The following is a 22,355-nucleotide window of genomic DNA, read 5'->3' as shown; positions in this document are numbered from 1 at the left end:
AAAATGCTGTATCGTAATCGTGGAGACAATCCCAAGGTCCATTATTAGGTGAAGGGAGAAGCAAGACACAGTGGATGATTATTTGACAATAAAAGGAGAGAAATACTGGTATATACCATGACATGGCTGTGTTGTGGGAATCCATGCAGCCAGTTAGCTTTTGGGGGACCGGCCCTTTGGGTGTGTTTTGAAGTGCTCTGTGTCCACTGATAGCTGCAAGAGAAGGCGTTCTCTTCCTCTTGCTCTGGCTCTTGCTCAGCATGAAGCAAGATCTAGGACGGCAATGGCTTCTGCCCTTCTCTGTATTTGTGAGTTCATCTCTTTCCATTGCAATCCTTAATAATTCAGTTTTATTTACCTTGTGTGATTATGCAATATCACTGCATCTCATTGTCATACTAAAGAAGAGAAATTATGTGTTTACGACTTTAATGGCATGTCTAGTAAATATGAACCAGTAGGAACAAAAATTGTATGAACTTCTGTCTGTTGTTAGGGTTGGTAATGGGGGAGGAGTCTTCAGAGTGACACTAGGCACCTTTTTGGGGTGATAAAAAACAAAAAATTAAGTGGCAGTGATTGTTACATGTCTACATATTTACTAGAAATTATTGGATACTGTGCTAAATTGAATGGATTTGATGGTACATAAGTTACTACTGGATAAATCTGTGGAGAGGTCCGGATGTTTCTCATGAACACTTGGATTCCTACTCTGACTTCTTCACCGTATGACACCATGGGTTTTGCTTAAGCACCAGAAGAGTCTAGCTTGTGTGTGAACATTTCGTACCAAGGGAATAAACTATACATTAACTTAGTCATTTCATAGCAATAAGAACAGTACCAGAATGGAACTTAACACTTTGTATGCTAATCTGAACAATTAATACAAATGGACTGTGTGTTCAACAAATGAACTTCTCAGATACCATAGAGTCTACCTTCTGTAGACACTGTCACCTCTAGACAGACACTGTTGCTTGTAGACAGACACTGCCACCCGTAGACACTGTGACCTGTAGACAGATACTGTGACCTGTAGACAGACACTATCACCTGTAGACACTGTCACCCGTAGACACTGTGACCTGTAGACAGATACTGTGACCTGTAGACAGACAGTCATCTGTAGACACTGTCACCTGTAGACACTGTCACCTGTAGACAGACACTGTCACCCGTAGACACTGTGACCTGTAGACAGACACTGTGACCTGTAGACACTGTCACCTGTAGACACTGTGACCTGTAGACAGACACTGTGACCTGTAGACAGACAGTCACCTGTAGACACTGTCACCTGTAGACAGACACTGTCACCTGTAGACACTGTCATCTGTAGACAGCCACTGTCATCTGTAGATGCAGTTGCCTGTAGACAGTGTCACCTGTAGACACTGTCGTCTGTAGACACTGTTGTCTGTAGATGCTGTCACCTGTAGACATAGTCACCTGTAGATGCTGTTGTTTCTAGACACTGTCACCTGTAGATGCTGTCACCTGTAGACACTGTCACCTGTAGATGCTGTCACCTGTAGACACTGTCACCAGAAGCTTTCACCCGAATGGAGACCAAATCTGTAGGAAGCAACATCCAAATAATGTATCTGCTTGCATGGTGAAATGTGTTATGATTCTGTGATCCTGACTAAACCTGTTGGGAAGAATATCTCAGCTTGTCAGGGGTGCGTGTGTGGCCTCTGTACCACATTCTAGTTCACTGACAGGTTACAAGCACACCGTATTATCTATATCTTCCATCAGAGAGACTAAGAGCAAGTTACCAAGGGCATGCTGATTGGAATGTAAAACACTGGTGTGGACAGACGGCCATGGGAAGATAAGGAGCATATATTCTGTGATATCTAGAGGGAGGAAATGTAACCAGTGGGAGATGGTACCTTATTTCTGTTTTAGAAACACACAACGAACTCACTTTGCAGGCTTATTTTTTTCTCTCTTAAACCTCTGCTTCTTCTGTAGCTTCTTTTACTTCTCCCCTGTGTTGCACGGAAGACAATACAGTGTGCACGTTACCCATCATGTGACTCTCCTGCCTCCACGACCTAACCTGTTCACTCTACTCTGTGTCCCTCTGCAGAGCACAGCTGGACTGTGACCGACTCCCTTGTCAAGTGCAGAGGTTTATTTGAGCTCTCTAAATATACCCTGTTCACAGGTCACAGAAGGTGTATGACAGTCTTGCTGGAAGATTCACTGCTCTGCCGCAGGCCCTGGCTGTCTGGCTTTGGAGGCCTCACTATTTTACCACCTCCCAACCCCCGTGGAATACATAAGCCTGCTGAACTCATCAACTTCCTCCAATGCCCACCTCACACTGCTGATTTCTAGTGAAACTTTTCATGATTCCAAAGCCAATTACCATTTGCCAGGCTCTGACTTTGTGCCTCTCCTGTCTGGTTTGTCACAGATGCCTTTCTTCTCGTTGGGTGCTTTGCATACATGACTTAACCTCCTAGCCTGGCTACTCCGTAAAGGCAGGGACTGCGCCTTAGTTGTCTTTCTCGTCTTGCGCATAGTAGATGCCCAGAATGTCACTTTTGGACTTTTTCATCTTCAGGACCCTACTAATAGCAGATCTTTCTCTTGAACATAAACAATAGAATTTTAGCAACCTAACACTCGCTCCACATTTTCTTCTCACTAGGTGTGCCTAGCACTGGACATTTCTGAAATTTCATCTTAGTGCTACAGTGTCTCTCATCTGGGGCTTTTGACACACATATATATGTATCCCCCATCCCCACCCCAGGCTTATGTATTTGTGCCTTGGCAGGTTGATAGCTATGGCTGTGAATAATGAGTCAATTATCAGCCAGCCTCAGGGGAAGCACAATTATTCGTGACTGGCCAGGCTGTGATAGTCTTCCCCTCCTTGTGCCCTTTCAGACAGAGAACACGAAACAGTTGGAATTCAGAGCACTGCAAAGGGAATTTAGAGAAAACACTGGTGTGCCGAATTTAGCTGCTTTGAATTTATTCTGATTTAATGATTGATTGGTTTTTAAATTGCTTATTTAATCCTAATGACTATGGCTCCCGGGGAGGCCAGGTATGAAGCAAAGCATGCGAGTGAAAAGCAGTGGTGTGGAGTGGTTTGGCCGGACAGATCAGGAGACTGTATTATTGTCCAGAGGAACATTGCCTTGGACTCAGAGTGTAATGTGAAAATCACCTCACTTTCCCAGTACCCAACCTTGTTACAAGCTTGATTGCTTCTCCCCTGTTCTCTTTGCAGAAGGGTGTTTGTAGCTGCCCAGTGTCGCACAGAACATTCCCACTTCGGGTTTTCTTTGCTTCCAGCATCTTGTTGTGACTGAGAATGTGCACTTGATTTATATTGCTGTTGGCCTCACTGCAGAAGAAGCGGTACTTCGAGGTGGCTGGCAGGATTTGATCTTCGATTCCGACGCAGCTTGTGCTGATCTGGGGGAATGCTTTTCCGTACACAGACTCTGCTCTGGCTTTTGGATAGAAGAATTTGATTTTTTTTTATAAGAGTTTCCCTCAAAAATGAGCTGTCCCCAAATAATTGCTTTTACCTGGAAGGTGTAATCAACATGTGCTTTACCTTGTAAAGTGTAATTTACCTTGGCATCCCAGCTTTCCACTTTTTCAAGGAGTGTGACATTTCTCTCTGGTCTGAATTTAGTTAGACATTGAAGGTGTAGATGGTCTTGTAAGCCTGACCTGTTGGAAGCTTATCTGTTTGGTATCAAAAGGAAATTGAAATTCCATCACTTCAGAATAATGAAATCTGTGAAAACCTTTAGAAAAAAAAGTTTTTCTCATCTTTATTGAAGTTTGACTCAGAAATGCCCAAAGAAATGCTCTTTCGGGTCTCTGAAACCTGTGTGTTCGCGGAGACACTGTGTTAGGTTTCCTCACTGTATTATGCGGAGCATTAGGGATGAGATGAAAGGGGAGCCAGGACTCTGATGGAAAGCAGAAGCAGCAGAGATGAACAGTCGGGCGGCACGAGTGCATCGCCACTAGGCTCACTCTGGGAAGCAGCATCTGGTCTAATCAGGCTGCTGGCCACTTCCAAGTCTGGGCTGTGCCAGCATCTGCCATTTTGACATTATCATATTGAAAAGGAACTTTGTTCTCATTTCATTCTGCCAAGAGATTTATTATTTACTAGGTTTAAAAACCAATAAAATGCTTGTATGCAAGAACACTTTTTGTGCCTTTTTGGGGTCATAATACATAGGCTTGTGAAACTAATTTCAAGGTTTAGGACAGCATTTTTAACTTGAGTTTAATCACGGAGAGGGCATACTTTTCTGAATCTTTGGTGTTTTAAAGATAAGAACTTCACATTTACAAGAGGGTGGACTTTAAAAGAGTAGAGTTTTTGTTGGATCTGAGGCTATTATCAGTAATTCAATAACAGCATCAGGAGCTTGGCCTTCACTGCATTTCAAAGGAGTTTCATCTGGTGACCTATCAGGTACCCTGGGCATTTAATTGGGAATTGATCCGACAACGTATATAACCTGTCATTGAAGAATGTCCCTTTCCTGATCCACTGTGCTTTTCAAGTGTTTAAGCCGATTGATTAGTTTAGCAGTGTTGGGTTGGGTGTGCACAATTTTCTTGGTAAATACCAATTTAGGTTTGTTTGACTTTAAGATATTTTGGAGGATGGAAACTGTTCCTTTTATTGCCATCAGTGTGCTGAGGAATGGTAGGAGCCACAGGAAGCCGTCTCTCCTGACTCTGATGGAGCCCGAGGCATCTGCCCATCCCTCAGTAGCTTATCTTGTTTCTGAGCATCACCATGTCCCTCCACACTACTAACTGTTACCTTGAGAACCATGGGGAGCCCGACTCTAAGATGGAAGAGGTCTAGGAGACTAAACTGATCTCTTGTTTGTTGTCCCAGCAGTGGCTTTAGCCACCCTCCTAGCACCTTACCCACTTCTTGAGCTCTTCTACCTTTGGCATCCAACGCTTGCACTTGGCAACAGAGACTTTGCCCAGAATTTGTTGGTACCAAAGGCAGAGGTCATCTTTCCAATAGTGGCTGGTGAGGAATTGCTGGTAGGTAGGCTGTAATGGAGAGCTGGTTTCAGAGTATATGGATATACCCTTCTTTTCTTTTTTAAAAGAGAAAATTAATCATTTGATGTGAATTATTGTCTCAGGGCTGTGTTACCTTAACTTTGTTCTATAATGGTATTTCAGGGTTTGAAAAAACAGGAGTCAAAGAGATGGCTTAGTAGTTAAGAACACTGACTTCTCTTCTGGAGGACCCATGTTCAATTATCAGCACCCACATGGTGGCTCTAAAACACCAGTAACTCAAGTCCCAGAGCATCTGATGCCTTTTCTGACCTTCTCAGTCACCGGGCATGCAAAGATGTATAGACCTATATATAGTCAAAGCACCCATATACACAATCAAACAAAATTTTGTTGTTAATTCTTGAGAAATTTTACTTTTAATAGGGTATTCAGAATCAAACAAGGGAGGTAAGGGAGCATAGTGAGAAAATACTGGACCAAGCGAGACTGAAAACCAGCAGGGCAAACTCGAAATTCTGTAATTCCATGTCTAATATTAAAGGGTTTGTTAGAGGGCTCTTCCCTTCCAGCTTTGCTGACTGCAACACACATAGCTCTCTTGGGCTGGTTCTACCTCCTGTTAGCAGTTGTCCTTGGCAGGTATCCCATGGCTTTGGCATCTCCAGTATCTTGGGATCTGTAAGGCAATCCAGGCTTCACCATTAGAGCTTCATGCAGTCTCCTCTCCAGGCCTCCATGCAGTGACTTTTCTTAAGAATAGAGAAAGAGTCCACAAGCCAGTTCCTATATCCTTTTTGGCTCCAAATCCAGAACCATGTGGCAGAAGCTGCCAGGTTCTGTTGCTTGTTGGGGCTATAACCTGGGCACCTCCTTGAATTACATTTGCACACGATTTCTGTTGTTTAGGACTAGGAAATCATCAGGATGTTCCACAGTTTTGTAGAATCAGCTGGGTGAGGTCTTGTTTTGAGGTTATCACTCTCTTTATTCCATTCAGCACCAAGCTTTTCTTTAAACTTTTCATCTCCTTGAACACAAGCCTTGGCTCCACGTTACACTTCCTGGTGCCCCCTTTCCCTCAACTAAAGTTCTGTACTTGTCTTTGCCCTGTTTGTTTCTTTTCTCTGAAGATCTGCATAACAACTAGTATGTCCTGAAATCTTCTCTGTAAAAGCCATTAATCCTAAACTCTTCAAGTTTCGCCTCAGGAAGATTTCTAGGACAGGGACAAAATCCAGCCACATTCTTTGCCAGAATATCCCCAAAATGGTCTCTAGGCAAGCTGATAATATTCTTCTTCTCTGAAACTGCTTAAGCTGGATCCCCACAGTCCACATTACCCCCAGCAGCACTGTCTTCCATGCTGCTACTCGGGTTAGCCCATAAATCCCCGCTTAGAAGCACGCAACTGCTTTTCTAGCCCAAAGTGTAAAAATCTTTCATCTTCCTCCAACAAAATAGCTTGCACAGGCCTGTCACAGCAATATGCCACGCCCTGGTGCCAACTTCTGTCTTAGTTACTGTTTAGTTGCTGTGAAGAGACATCACGACCACTGGAACTCAAAAACAAAACAAAAGAAAGGCTTTAACTGGGGGCTTGTTTATAGTTTCAGAGGGTTGGTTCATTATCATCATGATAGGAAGCAGACAGGCATGGCACCAGAGCAGTACCTGAGAGATTTACATCCTGATCTATAGGGAGCAGGCAGAAAGAGAAAAACTGGGTCTGGTGTGGGCTTTTGAAACATCAAAGCTCACCCCCAGTGACACAGTTCCCCCAACAAGGCCACACCGACTGTAACAAGGCTACATCTTCTGATCCTTCTCAAGTAGTTCCACTCCCTAGTGACTAAGCATCAAATATATGAAACTATGGAGGCCATCTTCTTTGAAACTATGACAACAGTGTTCCAGCTGGCCCCTCACCAAACTGTGAGCATCACAACAATGGCAGATTTTGATGTCATGCAAGTAACATCTCAAAAGAAATAACTATGGTGGCTCTGCTGTGCTAGACTTTTAGAGACCTATCTCAGGTCACAGATAAAATAATTCCTCCATCTCTGAGACAATTTCATCATAGTCTAGTGAAGGGTATGGCATAGGATTACCCAACTGGGGATGGTGGGATGGCTTGATATCTATTATATGACTGTTTTTAAATCCTTTACTATATCTATGTCTATGTCTATATGTATTTCTGATTGACACATGTTTTTATACAATGTATCCCTGAAGCCTTGACTCTTCTTTGACTGTTGAAAACTTTTTTCTTTAAATTTTCTCTCTCTTCTCCTTATTACATTTTTTTCTTGTTTTGTTCAGTGAGGACCTCTTCCTTTGTTATTTTACTGTTTTGCTCAGGGTAGCAAAGCAGTAGCCAGTGTAGGTTTTAGAGTCAGAAGACTTGGGTTCAGATCCCAGCTGTTACCTATCAGCTACATTACCTTGAACACAATTAAATTAATAAATTATTTAATTTCTAGTGTCCTGAGTTACTATCTTCTATAAAGTGGGGATAGAAACAGGACTGCCTTCTAGGGATTTTGGAAGATTTAAATGAAATGATTCATAAAATGCTCAGAAAAGAGCATCCAATACTCAGTGACTTTAAACCCTTACTAATTTCAGTATTGCTAATTGTATTAGTTAATTGTCCCATTGCTTTGCATGTCAAAATTCCTTGACAAAGTAACTTCAGGAAAGAGGGAAGGTTTGTTTTGGCTCAATCTGCAGGTCAAGGCTGTCATTGCAGGGAAGGTATGGATGGTGGTCGGAGTTTGAGGTGACTGCTCACTCTGTTTCTTAGCCAGGAAGCAGAGAGACACGAGTACCTGTATTCAGTGTACTTTGTCCTTTTTATTCTGTCCAAGACCCCAGTTCACAGACAGCTCCTTGAGTTGAGGGTTGAGTCTTCCCGCTGCATTTAAGCCAACCTTGATAATGCCTCAGAGGTGTGCCTGGAAACTTGTCTCCTAGTGATCCTGGAGCCTTGAAGTTGACAGTCAATATTAGCCATCATGTTAATAGTAAAATATTTCTTTTTATCTTAAGCTATTGCCTCAGTGTAGATGACAGTCAGTCAAGTAGTCACCTCTGATTGTAATATTTCTTCCACACTTCAGTGTTTGGCTCATTTCTTTAATAATATCACAAATGAAATATGCAAGATCTAGATCTATAATTTCTTACCTGACTTATTCTATTTTGTTCCCCCACATTCTCTTGATGGTGTCACAATAGAATTTTCATAGTCCCTTAATTTTGAATTAATCTTAAGTTCTTTTATTTATTTATTTATTGAAAAAAAATTTCCGCCTCCTCCCAGCCTCCCATTTCCCTCCCCCTCCTCCCACTTCTCTCCCCCTCCCCCCACTCCTCTTCCCCTCCCTCTCCAGTCTGAAGAGCAGTCAGGGTTCCCTGCCCTGTGGAAAGTCCAAAGTCCTCCCCCCTCCATCCTGGTCTAGGAAGGTGAACATCCAAACTGGCTAGGCTCCCACAAAGCTAGAACATGAAGTAGGATCAAAACCCAGTGCCATTGTCCTTGGCTTCTCAGCAGCCCTCATTGTCCACCATATTCAGAGAGTCCAGTTTCATCCCATGCTTTTTCAGTTACAGTCTAGCTGGGCTTGGTGAGCTCCCAATAAATCAGCCCCACTGTCTCCGTGGGTGGGTGCACCCCTCGTGGTCCTGACTTCTTTGCTCATGTTCTTCCTCCTTCTGCTCCTCATTGGGACTTAAGTTCTTTTCTTATCCTAAGGAAAAGCCAGAACTACTGTGCGGCACATGAATGTATCACAGAGATATTGCATATTTTTTTTTTTTAAAGACAGGTTTTCTCTATGTAGTTCTGGCTGTCCTGGAACTCATTCTGTAGACTCATTTGTAGGCTGGCGTCCAATTCAGAGATCTGATTGCCTCTGCCTTCTGAGTGCTGGGATTAAAGGCATGCACCACCACCACCTAGCAAGAGGTATTGCTTATAATTATAAATAGTTAAACATGGACATTGAGGCTGGTCCAGCTTAAGACCCATACCAACAGTGGGAGTCCGCCCCTGGCACTGTCTGGAGGGCTAGAACTTAGAAACTGGACAGCCCAGAGTCCTAGGATAGACCCAAATATGTCTAGTGAAAAAATCAATGAAATCATTCCTATTGACATTCTGCTATTCTTTTTTTATACTATGCTATTCTTATAGATTGATGCCTAACTCAATTGTCATCAGAGAGGCTTCACCTAGCAACTGTTGGGAATAGATGCAAAGACCCATCACCAAATATTAGGGGAGCTCAGGGAATCCTGTGGAAATGGGGGAGGAAGGATTGTGGGAGCCAGGGAGGACACCAAGAGAAAACCCACAGAATCAACTGACCCAGGCTCACAGGAGTTCACAGAGACTGAACTGACAACCAGGGAGCCTGCGTAGGACTGACCTAGGCCCTCTGCACATACGTTACAGTGTGTAGCTTGGTCTTCATGTGGGATTCTTAACAGTGGGAGCAAGGGCTGTCTCTGACTCTGTTGCCTGCTTTTGGGACCCCTTTCTCCTCCTGATCTGCCTTCTCCAGCCTTAATAGGAGAGGGGGTGCCTAGTCTTATTGCATCTTGATATGCCATGTTTGGTTGATATCCTGCAGAAGACATGCCCTTTTCTGAAGAGAAAGGAGGAGCTGGTAGGGAGAGAAGGAAGGTTGGGGAGAAGGACTGGAGGGAGGGGAATCTGTTATTGGGTTAGAAAAAAAATTAATAATAAAAGAAAAATGGACAATGATTAAGTAAACTATCTTACATTTCAATAGTGGAGTTCTCTATTATGTAGAATAATATTCAATAACAACAAAACTACTGGCAAACCATAGTATTTATTTTGAGTTCTATTTTGAGTTTTAGAAGTACATGGATACATAAGAAATGAACAGATAGCTTCTAAACATTTTGTTTAGGTACTCTGCTGTGTAGAACTAAAGGGATGAGTTTCATATTTTGCTCTTTTTCTCATACTCTTTTAAAAATATACATATGTTGCTTTCATATGAGGAAAAATATTCCAAATTTAAGGGAAAATGAGGCAAATAATGTCTCACAATCTTGAGCAAATTGTGCTTCCTTGGACTTTTAAACAATGGTAAGATATAGTGCTGGGTATATAGTAGACAATATTCATCAGATGTTGAAGGAGTATTATCTGTATTTAAGAGTAGTTATGGGCCGGGTGGTGGTGGCGCACGCCTTTAATCCCAGCACTCGGGAGGCAGAGGCAGGCGGATCTCTGTGAGTTCGAGGCCAGCCTGGTCTACAAGAGCTAGTTCCAGGACAGGAACCAAAATCTACGGAGAAACCCTGTCTCGAAAATCCAAAAAAAAAAAAAAAAAAGAGTAGTTATGGCTATAAGAAACTTCTACTTACATAGTGCTTTAAGAAGTATTCTTTATTGAGGAGGAGGGGGGAACAAAAGATTTTTAGTAAACACAAAAGAAACAATCTGACGACAGTGGCTGTTTTTAATAATTCATAACTTACCATTTCAGAGAATAATGTGGCCAGAAGGGGAGCATGTGGAACTGATTTGTCAGAAAATATATTTACCACTAAAAAATTGACCCATAAAAAGGAATCACATGATCATCATTTTAGAAATAGAGCTGTCGTTCCTCATACTTCATCAGAATGCTCGGAAGATGACCAGGTACTTCTGTTTTATGTTCATAGAAACAACTTGAAGAAGAGGGTGTTTTTCCTAGGAGAAGAAGCCATTGTGACAGCACTTTGTTGAGAATTAAGTCATTACATGCCAGTGTTTGATAATCCTCAGTTTTTGGTAAAAACTTCTTAAGGATCTGCCATGCGTAATGCTTTATAAAATTATATATTTTGTTTTTATAAGAGAGTTCCCTTTTCTACTTCTTTTTTTTCTTTCTTTTTCCTGTCCTAAACTTATCATATTTAGAGTTAAAGTAGAAGCCATTATCTTGCTTTTTCTCAGATTTGGCTTGTAGGTATTAGATGGTGTTTTCTAATCATCAAAATGTCATCAACAGTATTCATCTCTTTGGCTATCATGATTAATTATCAAGGAATGATAATTCATAGTGTTATCTTTATAAGCCGCTGAGTTTTGATTAATTTTTTGTTTTTGTTTTTTGAGACAAGGTTTCTCTGTGGCTTTGGAGCCTGTCCTGCAACTAACTCTTGTAGACCAGGCTGGCCTCGAACTCAGAGATCCGCCTGCCTCTGCCTCCCAAGTGCTGGGATTAAAGGCGTGCGCCACCACCGCCTGGCCTTTGATTAATTTTTTAAGTCATTTGAATTTCTTTTTTCTGTTTGCAAGTGTTTTCTGTGTGATATTATGGACAGACTTATACTTGATTTTGGTTTTATAAGGGTCAGAAGTCTCTGTGATAGAAATATAGAACAGAGGTCTATAATTCATTTTCTTAGAGCTTGCCTCTAGTGATGCTAGATGAGATATGAGTCGCCTTCCATAAATGATTCACGTTCTACTGGTGATGATTAAGATCATACTAAATATAGGGAGGCCTAGAATTTTTATATTGCCCTGTCCTCTTGTAGCTTGACAACATTATAGAAGCAGTCTCTATTTGTGTATCAGAGGTTCACTGTGGGGAGGACTTCGGAGGTGGAGCAGCTGTCTATTTTGTACACAAGCTGGATTTAAGCTTGTGCTCACCTGCTAGATATTGGAGGAGCCTAGGGTACCAGAATTACACTTAGACTTGCTGAAACCTATTCCTGCACCATTGCTGTAGCTTAGAGAATCTTTCAGGTAATGCTAGGAATAGAAACTGTTATTTCCTGACTGTGTTCTTACTGTGCTTTCAGATAGTGATTGATGAAGGCCAGCAAGTTGGCAGCTCCCTTCAAGGTGACATGACCCAGGCTGGAAAGGTCAAGGTAAAGCCAGACCCAGTTATCTGCCTTGGGACGACTGCACATAAACAAATGAACTGTATTAGCAACTTGTCTGTTACTGTGATGAATCCCCATGACCAAGGCAACTTTGAAAAAAAGAGTGTAGAGATAAAAGTCTGTCATGGCGGGAGGCACAATAACAAGCAGCAGGCAGCAGGAAGCCAAGAAATCACATCTTCAGCCACAAGCTGGAAGCAGAGAGTGAACTAGAAAGCAAGGCTTTTCAGTCACAAAGCCCACCTCCAGTGACAGACTTCTTCCAGCAAGGCTTTGCCTCCTAAACCTAGCAAGCAGCATCAACAACTGACATCAAGTATTCGATTACTAGAGTCTATGGGAGACAGCTCTTATTCAAACTTCTGTACAAACCAATAGACAAACGTTAGACTCTTGCTTTTCTTTGAACAAAACCGGAGATTCACCAGATTTTAGTCTTGAAAGGCTCTCTGTCTCTCTGTCTCTGTCTCTGTCTCTCTCTCTTTCTCTCTCTCTTTTAAATTGGTGTTGGAACATCTTAAACTGTTTGTGCTTGACTGGGTTTTGGATCTTTTTTTCCCCAAGGTTTAACAAATGGGAAGGGAATTTTAGCATACTCATTAAGAAGAAAGATGCTATAATGTAACTGATTCTCAAATATGAATATTGAAGCTGTCACATGGAAAGTGAATTTTGCTTTTGCATTTGCACGCTGAGTAATAGTTGTTGTTACCAGGTTAGAGGCATGGAAGCTACCGTTTTCGCTTTCTGTGGGGTGGGCATGGTCCATAATCAGTTCAGGACCGAAAGACACAGCTTGCCTTGAATGCAGTTAAGGAATCTCAGTTTGTAACTTTAAGGTATTTTTTTATGTCTATCTTTAGGTTATGAGCATAAAACGGATAGCAACCTTGTGACTTTTTTCTATGCCATGTGCTAACATTTTCTTATTTACACGCTTTGGTAGTCCCCTGAAATGCTTCATTGTCACTGTGCGGTGGGAAACGCTGTTTCATGTGGAATAGTTCTTCATTGAAATGCAGCTATTGGTCCTGGGAAGGTCATATGCTGGGCTTTTTACCTTTGAAGTAATTCTCAGTTTTATTTGCCTGAAAGAGAGAACACTTGATATTTTGTCCTGCTCACCTCTCCTGTGATTTCCCTGGCAGCAAGATTTTGTTTTGAATGGACTTTTCCTTCCCGCTCTCTTTAGCTTCCTCTATCTGGTCTCCAGAGTGCTGTCAGAGAGCATGCTGTGCGGAAGGACGGTGGCCCACCACCTCCATCACTGGTTTCTTCACAAGCAGTAACACACAAACCCCGGGCCTGCTGTTTCCTCTGATAGTGGTATTAAAAATTTTGGGAAGAAAATTTAAAACAGAGTCACTCACGAGAAACCCCAGCCTGTTTTCTCTTTCTCTGTAGAGAGCAGGCTGTTGCGTTTTAAAACCTTGGGCTTCCAAATGTTGTGCTCCTACAGATGGGAAAGCAGATGCATACAAGGGCTTTTAACTGGGCCTGGAGAGGCCACAGGAAAGCAGGTCTAGGATGCAGCTGTGTGCATGGGTCCCTGACTACATCGCCTTTCTTCGTGTCTAATATGCAAGATAATCTCAATCTTCTTGCAGGTAGACAACTTCCTGGACTTAGAAGATTTGGACATGGAGGAAGAGAGTGAGCCCCAGATGAACACGGGTATGTGCTCTCTCTCTTTTTCATACTGTGTAACCGTGTTTTGGAAACTTCAAGTGATTTATGTTGCTTTGTTATTTTTGGCAGTCCTTACCTTATCTCCCTTGATGTAAGAAAAACTGAAGTTGTGAAATTTCTTTTTGAAAAGGAAAAACTTTTACTCAGTTTTTAAAGCCCTTATTTATTTATTTTTTTTTTAAAGCCCTTTCAATCTTATAAAACCTTTGGTCTAAGTGAAATAGAGCTGTCCCTTTCCTTTCCCTCAAATTTGGAATAAATTAAACTGTTAAATAATCGTGCCACAAGAACATGTGCTCCACTATGGTCATTATGGTCATAGCAGCATTTTTTGTCATAGCCAGCATCTGGAAACAACCTAGATGCCCCTTGACTGAAGAATGGATAAGGAAAATGTGGTGCATTTACATAATGGAGTACTACATAGCAGGAAAAAAATAATGACATCTTGAGATTTGGAGGCAAATGGATGGATCTAGAAAACATCATATTGAGTGATGTAACCCAGACCCACAAGACAAATATCATATGTATTCACTCATAAGTGTCTTTTAGATATAAAGCCAAGAAAACCAGCCTACAAATCACAATCCCAGGGAACCTAGACAACAAAGAGGACCTCAAGAGAGACATACATGGATCTAATCTACATGGGAAGTAGAAAAAGACAAGAGAAAGTGGGAAGTACACTTGAACGCACTGGCACAGGAGACTACTTCCTAAATATAGCCCCAGCAGCACAGACACTGAGAGAAACAATTAATAAATAGGACCTCCTGAAACTGAGAAGCTTCTGTAAAGCAAAGGACACGGTCAACAAAACAAAATGACAGCCTACAGAATGGGTAAAGATCTTCACTAACCTCACATCAGACAGAGGTCTGATCTCCAAATTATACAAAGAACTCAAGAAATTGGTCATCAAAAGAACACATAATCCAATAAAAAAAATGGAGTACAGACCTAAACAGAGAACTCTCAACAGAGGGATCTAAATGGCTGAAAGACACTTGAGGCAATGCTCAGCATCCTTAGTCCTCAGAGAAATACACTGCATTTTTAGCCATTCCACTATTGTTTGAGCTTGACACTATGAGACTACTGGTTCTTGTCTGTACAAAACATTTACAAGGTAAAATCAGTGTTATCGGTGGGCAGGAGAGTGCCTGTATTGGGCATTATTGTGGTACAGTTTCTCACTTCCTTCTTGCAGTGAGAAGGTCTGTACTTGTCACCGGTCGTGTGGCTTGGTGTTCTTTTGCTCTTCCCAATAGAAACTGCATAGCTGAAGAGAATCTCTGTGAGTGGTGGTATTTAGCAGATTTTTATATCCTTTAGCATTTGATAGCAGTGATCTGCAGTCACAGACAGGAGGGAGCAGCAGCATGTAGCACCCTCTAGAATTGTAACTCTCCTGCTGGCTCTGATGAGTGGGTCCCTTTGCTCCACTTGTTGGTTCAGCTATTCTTGTATAGGCCTAGGGTACCAGGACTCTTAGGCAGGGCCAGTTTTGTATCTCCAGGGCTGAGGGTATCCGAGAGCCTTGGCCCTCCAGACTTCAAAGCTCTCTCGGGCTCTTCCAGTGAGACTGACAGTGTTTTGCTGGAGAGTGAATGTATTTCAGGAGCTGCTCGTTGTGTGGCTATTGTGGATTTTTCTCAAGCTGTCTGTAGAGGGTTGAGACAGCCCGTATAATCATCAGTGCAGTCCACCTGACTGTGTTCAAATCAGGTGGTGAATGCTGCCAGTGTAACATGGGATAACAGCTGTTAATTAGGGAGTCACATTGTCCCAGCCCCAACATCTTTCTTTATAGGAAGATGATCAGGATTGCTTACAACAAGAACCTAGAAAGTGTATCACTAATGCTAATAGTTATTTTGTTTAACAGTGCTGAACACCAGGCAAGTATATCAGGGAGAGATGATAAGCTAATAAAACAATGTGGCTAGTAAATTTAATATTTTTTTACATTGACCTTTACTAATTTTTGTTCCATTTTTTTAAAAAACATTTTCCAAGTATGCTATTCAGTCACCTGGTTTATTACTTTCTTTTAAAAAAATGAATAAAAAGATCTCAGTAGTATTATGTTTCCAGAAACTAGATAGCAGGAGGTCTTCCATTTGTGTATAAACAGTTACTGAGGCTGAACCAAGTCTCAGTGGACTTGAATGAAGTAGTTAAGACTGTCTCTTGTGTGAAATGATGTGTGAATTGATGGCTGGCAGTCAGTTCAGTCTGCAGTGATCTATTCTAATTACCAAAAGCCACCAAGGTTTCCCAATTTTCATAATGTACAATCTGGGTCACTTGAAAGGAAGAAAGAAATTAAATACTTTGTGCCAAGGTGAATTTCAGTGTGTGGCCTAATTTGTATTGCACTTCAGGAATGTAAGCAGAAGGCAAATATTTATATCAGATGGGAGATGTGACATTTTTAAATAGGCAAGTTGCTTTTATAATTTTGGCAGCTGGGAGGTTTACTGATTAGATTCTGTTGTTACTGTTTAAGCAACAGATTTGCCTGGGGCAACAGGGAAACACGTTTTTGTATTGCTTTTTCTATCACTGATTTTATTTGTTCACTGTATTCACCTTTATAAATATTCTTCAAGATTCAAGAGCACCGTGCTTTTCCAGTGTGTGCCTTGTTATTTTGGCAACCAAGGAGTAGAGTTTAGAGTCCAGTTGTTGGCAGAATGAACACCATGTACTGATATGTGTAGCCCAGGTATTATAAGGCTTGGTACCCTCTGTTCTTTTGATATCATGTTAGTGTCGTGGTGTTCAAATCCACTGGAGAAATCAGAGACTTAGACTCAATTCAAATTTAGAGTAAATGAATTTATTCTTTTTAAAAAACTTTTTATTGATTCTTTGTGGATGTCACATTGCACATTCCTATCCCATTCATCTTCCTGTCCCTTTGTATCTGCCCTCTGCCCTTGCAGACCCTCCCCAGTAAAATAAAATTTAAAAGAAAAAATCTCACTGTGGAAGCTGTGATGTTGCAGAGTGAGCCGCACAGTGTACCCTTTAGTCCTTACGCCTTTACTTGCAAGGGTTCGTTGGCTTCTGCTATGCTACCAGTACTAGGCCCTCGCTTTTCTCGGATATCCTGTTGCTGCCCTGTGCCACTGAGATCCTGCAGCTTTGCATCTGCAAGATCAGCCCCTTCATGTGCTCCAACAGTTCATAGATGAGGTGGATGTTGGGTTGGGCCAACCGTTAGCCCTGGTTCTGGCCTTGGGTGGTAACTGGGTTGGTTAGCCTTCCAGTTCTCTTTCATCCTCACCACCAGGGTTAACTCTCCAGCATTGCCCTGCTAGCTCACCTAATGCAGGAGGCAGCAAGGGGTGGGGCCTGTTCTGCTCTCATGCCATCTGGGTGCTCACTCACACCCATGCCACCAGGATCAGCTGAGTTGCCCAGGTGAGGTTCAGGATCCACTCTTCCTAGTGCTGCTGCTGGTGAGGGCCAGGGACAGCTCTCCTGCCCTCATGGTCCCAAGGCCAGTTCTCCTGCCTTCTATAAGTGGCCAGTGTTGACAGAAGTTTTCTGTCTCACCCAGTCCCACAGCCATTCAGTCCCAAAGAAACACACAGAGGCTTATATCAATTATAAACTGGTTGGCCTGTTAGCTCAGGTTTCTTATTAACTAACTCTTATATCTTAGTCCATAATTCTTGTCTGTGTTAGCCACATGGCTTGGTACTTTTATCAGTGAGGAATTCTCATCTTGCTTCCTCTGTGTCTGGGTGATGACTGCAGACTGACCCTTTTCTCTTCCCAGAATTCTCCTATTCTGGTCGCCCTGTCTATACTTCCTGCCTGGCTACTAGCCAATCATCATTTTATCAAACTAATACAAGTGACAAATCTTTACAGGGTAAAGACCATTGTCCCATAGTAGGTAAGGGGTGGTGGGGGTCATCTTTCCCCTGCTCATGCCACTACATGGCAGATGGGAGGGTGGGGCCATCTACCCCACTGTCATTCCCTCAGGGCCAGCTTACCTGTGCCTGTCAACAGGGTCAGCTGTAATGTGCTGCTCAGACAAGATGCAGAGCCTGCTCTCCTATGTGCTGCAGTTGATGAGGGGCAGAGCTAGCTCTCCTACTCTTGTGACCCTGGGGCCTGCTCTCTTGCCTGCCACAGGTGACAAGGGATGGGGGTAGGATGGGGAGGGCATCTTTCCCTCACCGGTGTACCACATGGTGGATGAGTGGGGGCAGGGTGAGATCTCCTGCACCCATACCCATAGGACAGCTCATCCGTGCCCCTGGCAACAGGGTCAGCTCTACTGTGCTACCTGGACAAGGTGCAGGGCCTGCTCTCCCCAGTGCTGTAGCCAGTGAGGGGCAGGATCAGCTCTCCCACTCTCGTGGCCCCATGGCCAGCTTTCCTGCCTGCAGTAGGTGGCGAGGAGTAGTAGTAGCAGCAGTAGGAGCCAAGCTCCTGGGGGTGAGGGTGCCATCACTCCCTCACCCACACTGCAGTGTCTCAGATTGTGGGGCTAGCTCTCCCACTTCCATGCCTTCAGGCCTGTTCACCCACACCCCTGCCAATGGGGTCATCTCTACTGTGATATCCAGGCAAGGTGCAGGGCCTGCTGGTCTGAGTGCTGCAACTGGTGAGGGGCAGGACCCGTCTTCTAGTCTCAAGACCCTGGGGCCAGCTCTCCTGCCTAGCAGAACTGCTACCTTATACTATGCTAGAAGTGGTGGTTAGAGGGTGTGGGTAAGGGCAGATATCAGAAAGGGCAGATGCATTACAAACAGCAATAGAATTCACAGCTGGGCAAGAAAATTGTTTTTGCTCCCCTCAGTTGTCTTTTTCTTCTCTATATATAGTAATAAAAGACTATTTCATCCTCCTTTCCATAGCAATGAGGTTTTACAGAAGCAAAGGCAGCTGTTAATACCTCACAGCCCATTATCCTATTCTATCTCACCTGCAGGCCACTAGGATCTTCCAGGCATTCCAGAGCAAAAGGCCAATGGCTCTTAAGGGATGCCTGGTTCCATATTAAGTTTCTTTAGTCATCACACGGGACCTATGTAAATTATTACTCAGGTCTGAGCATTCTAATGGCTGGAATAGAGCAGTTCATTTCTGGGCAGGAAAAAGCACAGTGCCATCAGTGAGGGCTGGCTGTCGCGTCCTTACAGTTAGCACCTTTACCTCTTTTGAATTTAAGATAGGATAGTTAACCTGGTGACTGCCCTGCCTCAGACGAGATGGCTCAAATTGCTGTACAACACAATTATAATTTGGGATAGCTGCAGTCATTGCATCGAGGTCAGCAGAGTAGGAATACTGTTCATTTTTCCTTTGCTCTCTCAGTTTCCATGCAGCTGGCTTGAGAGACTGGGCTTTGGAGGTGCAGTTCTTGTAATCACACATGCACAGACAGGTTTCCTACAGTGGGTGTATTTACACTGTGTTAGGTGAGAATGGGCACTGATTCCTGCTTAACATTTGCAGCCCTGTTTGATTTTTTTAGAAAATAAAAAAATGATTTATTTTTATTGAGCTTATAATTATTCCTTTTCCTTTTTCCAAACAGTCCCATACACCCTCCTTGCTGTCTTCCAAGTTCATGTCCTTCTTTTTATTCCATATATATGTATATATATGTATGCATATATATTTCTCAATATTTGTGTATAATTAAGTTATACATTAAGCAAACAACTTGCATGTCTATTTTAAGGGCTGACCATTGGTGTGCTCCACCCTGGAAAAGACTATCCTGCTCTCAGCGTTCTTGAATTGCTGTAGTTATTTGTGTGGGTAGGTCAAAGCCTCGTGTTTTTTCCCCCATCCACTTTGACATGTCTGTTGTCCTTGTTCAGGTTAGGAAGTTATGTTGCTAAGACTTTATGGCTATAGCTTCTGACATTACCAGCAGACATCATCACACTTAAAATCTCTGGTCCTGCCGGGTGGTGGTGGCGCACGCCTTTAATCCCAGCACTCGGGAGGCAGAGGCAGGTGGATCTCTGTGAGTTCGAGGCCAGCCTGGTCTACAAGACCTAGTTCCAGGACAGGAACCAAAAAGCTACAGAGAAACCGTGTCTCCAAAAAAATCAAAAAAGAAAAAAAAACCTCTGGTTTTCTGGCTCCTGCACTCTGTCTGCGTCCTCTACTGCACTGTTCCCTGAGCCTTAGGTGTGTGAGTGTTTCGTAGAAGTGAGGCGGGGCTCCACCACTCATAACTCCAATGGTTGTGGTTTTCTGTAATGGTCTCCATCTGTTGCAGAGCTTCCTTGTGAGGGGTGAGGACTGCATTTACCTGCCTAGACACTGGAGAAGGATGTGTAGGGTCTGGCAGGGTTGAGGGATTGGATTCCTATTTGTTTTTTATTTCCAAGGACATTGGTGACTTAAAAATCATTAATCTGCAACATTAAGCAGGTTTAGGGAGCTCTCCTTTGCCCCCTCTCTGCTCCCTCCATCCACTCCTCCTCTGTTTCTATTCAGAAAAGGGTAGGCTTTCCAAGATATCAAACAAACATGGATTATCAAGTTGCAGTAAGACTAGGCACCTCCCCCATATTAAGGCTGGACAGGGTAGCCCAGTATGAGGAAAAGGGTCCCAAAAGCTGGACAAAGAGCCAGAGGCAGCCTCTTGCCTCCACTGTCAGGAGTCTCACATGAAGAGCAAGCGACACAGCTGTAGCATGTATGCAGAGGACCTAGGTCAGTCCCATGTGGGCTCCTTGGTTGTCAGTTGAGTCTGTGAGCCCCAGTGAGCCCAGGTGATGTGGGATTGCCCTCTGCATGTATGAATATGTTTTATTGCCATTGGTTAATAAAGAGACTGCTTTTTGCCAGTGGCTTAACAGAATATAGCCAAGCTGGGAAAGATATATAGAGAGAGTATGTGGAGTCAGAGAGATGCCATTTAGCCACTGCAGGAGACAGAGGCCAGACATCAGACAGAGCCTTACTGATAGGCCACAACTATGTGGCAATACACAGATTAATAGAAATAGGTTAATTTAAGATAATAAGAAGCATGAGCGAATAGGCCAAGCAGTGTTGTAATAATATAGTTTCAGTGTGATTATTTTGGGTCTGGTCGGCCGGGAAATGGACAAGCAGCCTCTGATTGCACCCAGGTTTGTTGATTCTGTGAGTTTTCTTTTGGTGTCCTTTGTCCCTCCTACAATCCTTCCTCCTCCTCTTCAGCAGAATTCCCCAAGCTCTGCCTAATGGTTGGCTGTGGGTGGGTCTCTTCTGCATCTGTTCCCATCAGTTACTGGATGAAGCCTCTCCGATGAGACTAGGCACCAATCTATGAGAATAGCAGAATGTCAGTAGGCATCATTACATTGACTTTTCTTTTTTTCCAGTCATATTTTGGTCAATTCTAGGTCTCTGGGCCATCTAGCTCTGGGTTCTGGTGTTCCAGGCAGTGTCCAGTGGGCTCACTCTCATGGTATAGGTCTCAGGCTGGACCAGTCATTGGCTGACCACTCCCACAATTTCTGCACTACCTTTATCCCAATACATCTTGTAGATGGGACACATTGTAGGTTGAAGGTTATGCGGCTGGGTTGGTGTCCCAGTCCCTCCACTAGAAATCTTTCCTGGTTACAGGAGATGGCCAGTTCAGGCTATGAGTCCCCTCTTAGTAGGAGTCTTAGCTAGAGTCATTGTTATAAATTCTAGGGAGTTTCCATTGCACTAAGTTTCTACCTCACCCTTAAATGTCCCAGTCATCTCTCATCCAGTACTCTCCTTGTCTACCCCAACCTGATCTTTCCTCTTCCTATCCCCATTCACCTCCAGTCCACCTACAAAATATATTCTGTTTACCTTTCCCAGGTATATCCAAGTGTCTTCACCTTGATCCCTTCTTATTTAGCTTCTCTGGGTCTTTGGGTTGTTGCATGGTTCTTCTTTAGGTAATGGCTAATATCTACTTATGAGTAAGTGCATATGATGGTTGTCTTTCTTGGTCTGGGTTACCTCACTCAGGATGATTTTTTCAGTTCCATCCATTTGCCTGTGGATTTCATGATGTCTTTTGTTTTTATAAGTTTAGTAATACTCCATTGTGTAAATGTACCACATTTTCTTTATCTATTCTTCAGTTGAGGGACATCGAGGTTGATGATAGATATTCTGTAATTTTCTTTCTTTGTTGAGTCTGTGTGGTTTGGGTATCAGGGTGAGGGGAGAGGAGGGATGGCTGGGGTTATTTTATATAGGTGGGGGTGTGGGGTGGGAGGTGGAAGGATGCAGTCTTATCTTAGATTCAGGGAACTGGACTGGCCCATGGTGGGATAGGAGGCTTCTGCTGGAGGTGTGACCAGTGATTCTTATTCAACAAATATTTGACAGCTGTAGTTTGTTCCTGACATGCAATTGAAGACTAACACATCGAACTTTTGTCCTCATGTGATTAATAATTTTTTTGTAGGAGTTAGATAATTCCTATAGAGTACACATATATAATTATAAATTGTTCTGGATCTCACTAGCACACAGGGTAAGAGAACTGAAATCTGTATGTGGAATCAGAGAAGGCGCTCTAAGACCTGACTTACAGGGTGAAAACCATTAACTAAAAGAGGAGCCTGAGGTGAGGAGGAGGGAGACAGGCGAGCATAGGAATGGTGTAAAATGGGGGCTTTTTAGAAACCTTTCCTCCTGTGATTTCTTTT

General features: G+C 43.0%; 1 protein-coding gene across 1 annotated transcript in view; it reads left to right on the top strand.

The window, feature by feature from the left end:
• Positions 1 to 22,355, top strand: part of LOC121465780 (intraflagellar transport associated protein) — a 75,263-nt gene that overhangs the window by 38,114 nt on the left and 14,794 nt on the right. Inside the window, exons 3-5 of the mRNA XM_041679169.1 lie at positions 10,587 to 10,744; positions 11,899 to 11,970; positions 13,593 to 13,659. Of these exons, the coding sequence (XP_041535103.1) occupies positions 10,587 to 10,744; positions 11,899 to 11,970; positions 13,593 to 13,659 (297 nt within the window). The remainder of the gene's footprint in view (positions 1 to 10,586; positions 10,745 to 11,898; positions 11,971 to 13,592; positions 13,660 to 22,355) is intronic.

Source organism: Microtus oregoni, unplaced genomic scaffold (assembly GCF_018167655.1).
Source record: "Microtus oregoni isolate MIOR12 unplaced genomic scaffold, Mior012 000031F_ref0000149, whole genome shotgun sequence".
Classification (NCBI taxonomy): domain Eukaryota; kingdom Metazoa; phylum Chordata; class Mammalia; order Rodentia; family Cricetidae; genus Microtus; species Microtus oregoni.
Note: the sequence above shows the minus strand (reverse complement) of the source record. Positions and strands in the feature narration are given on the sequence as shown.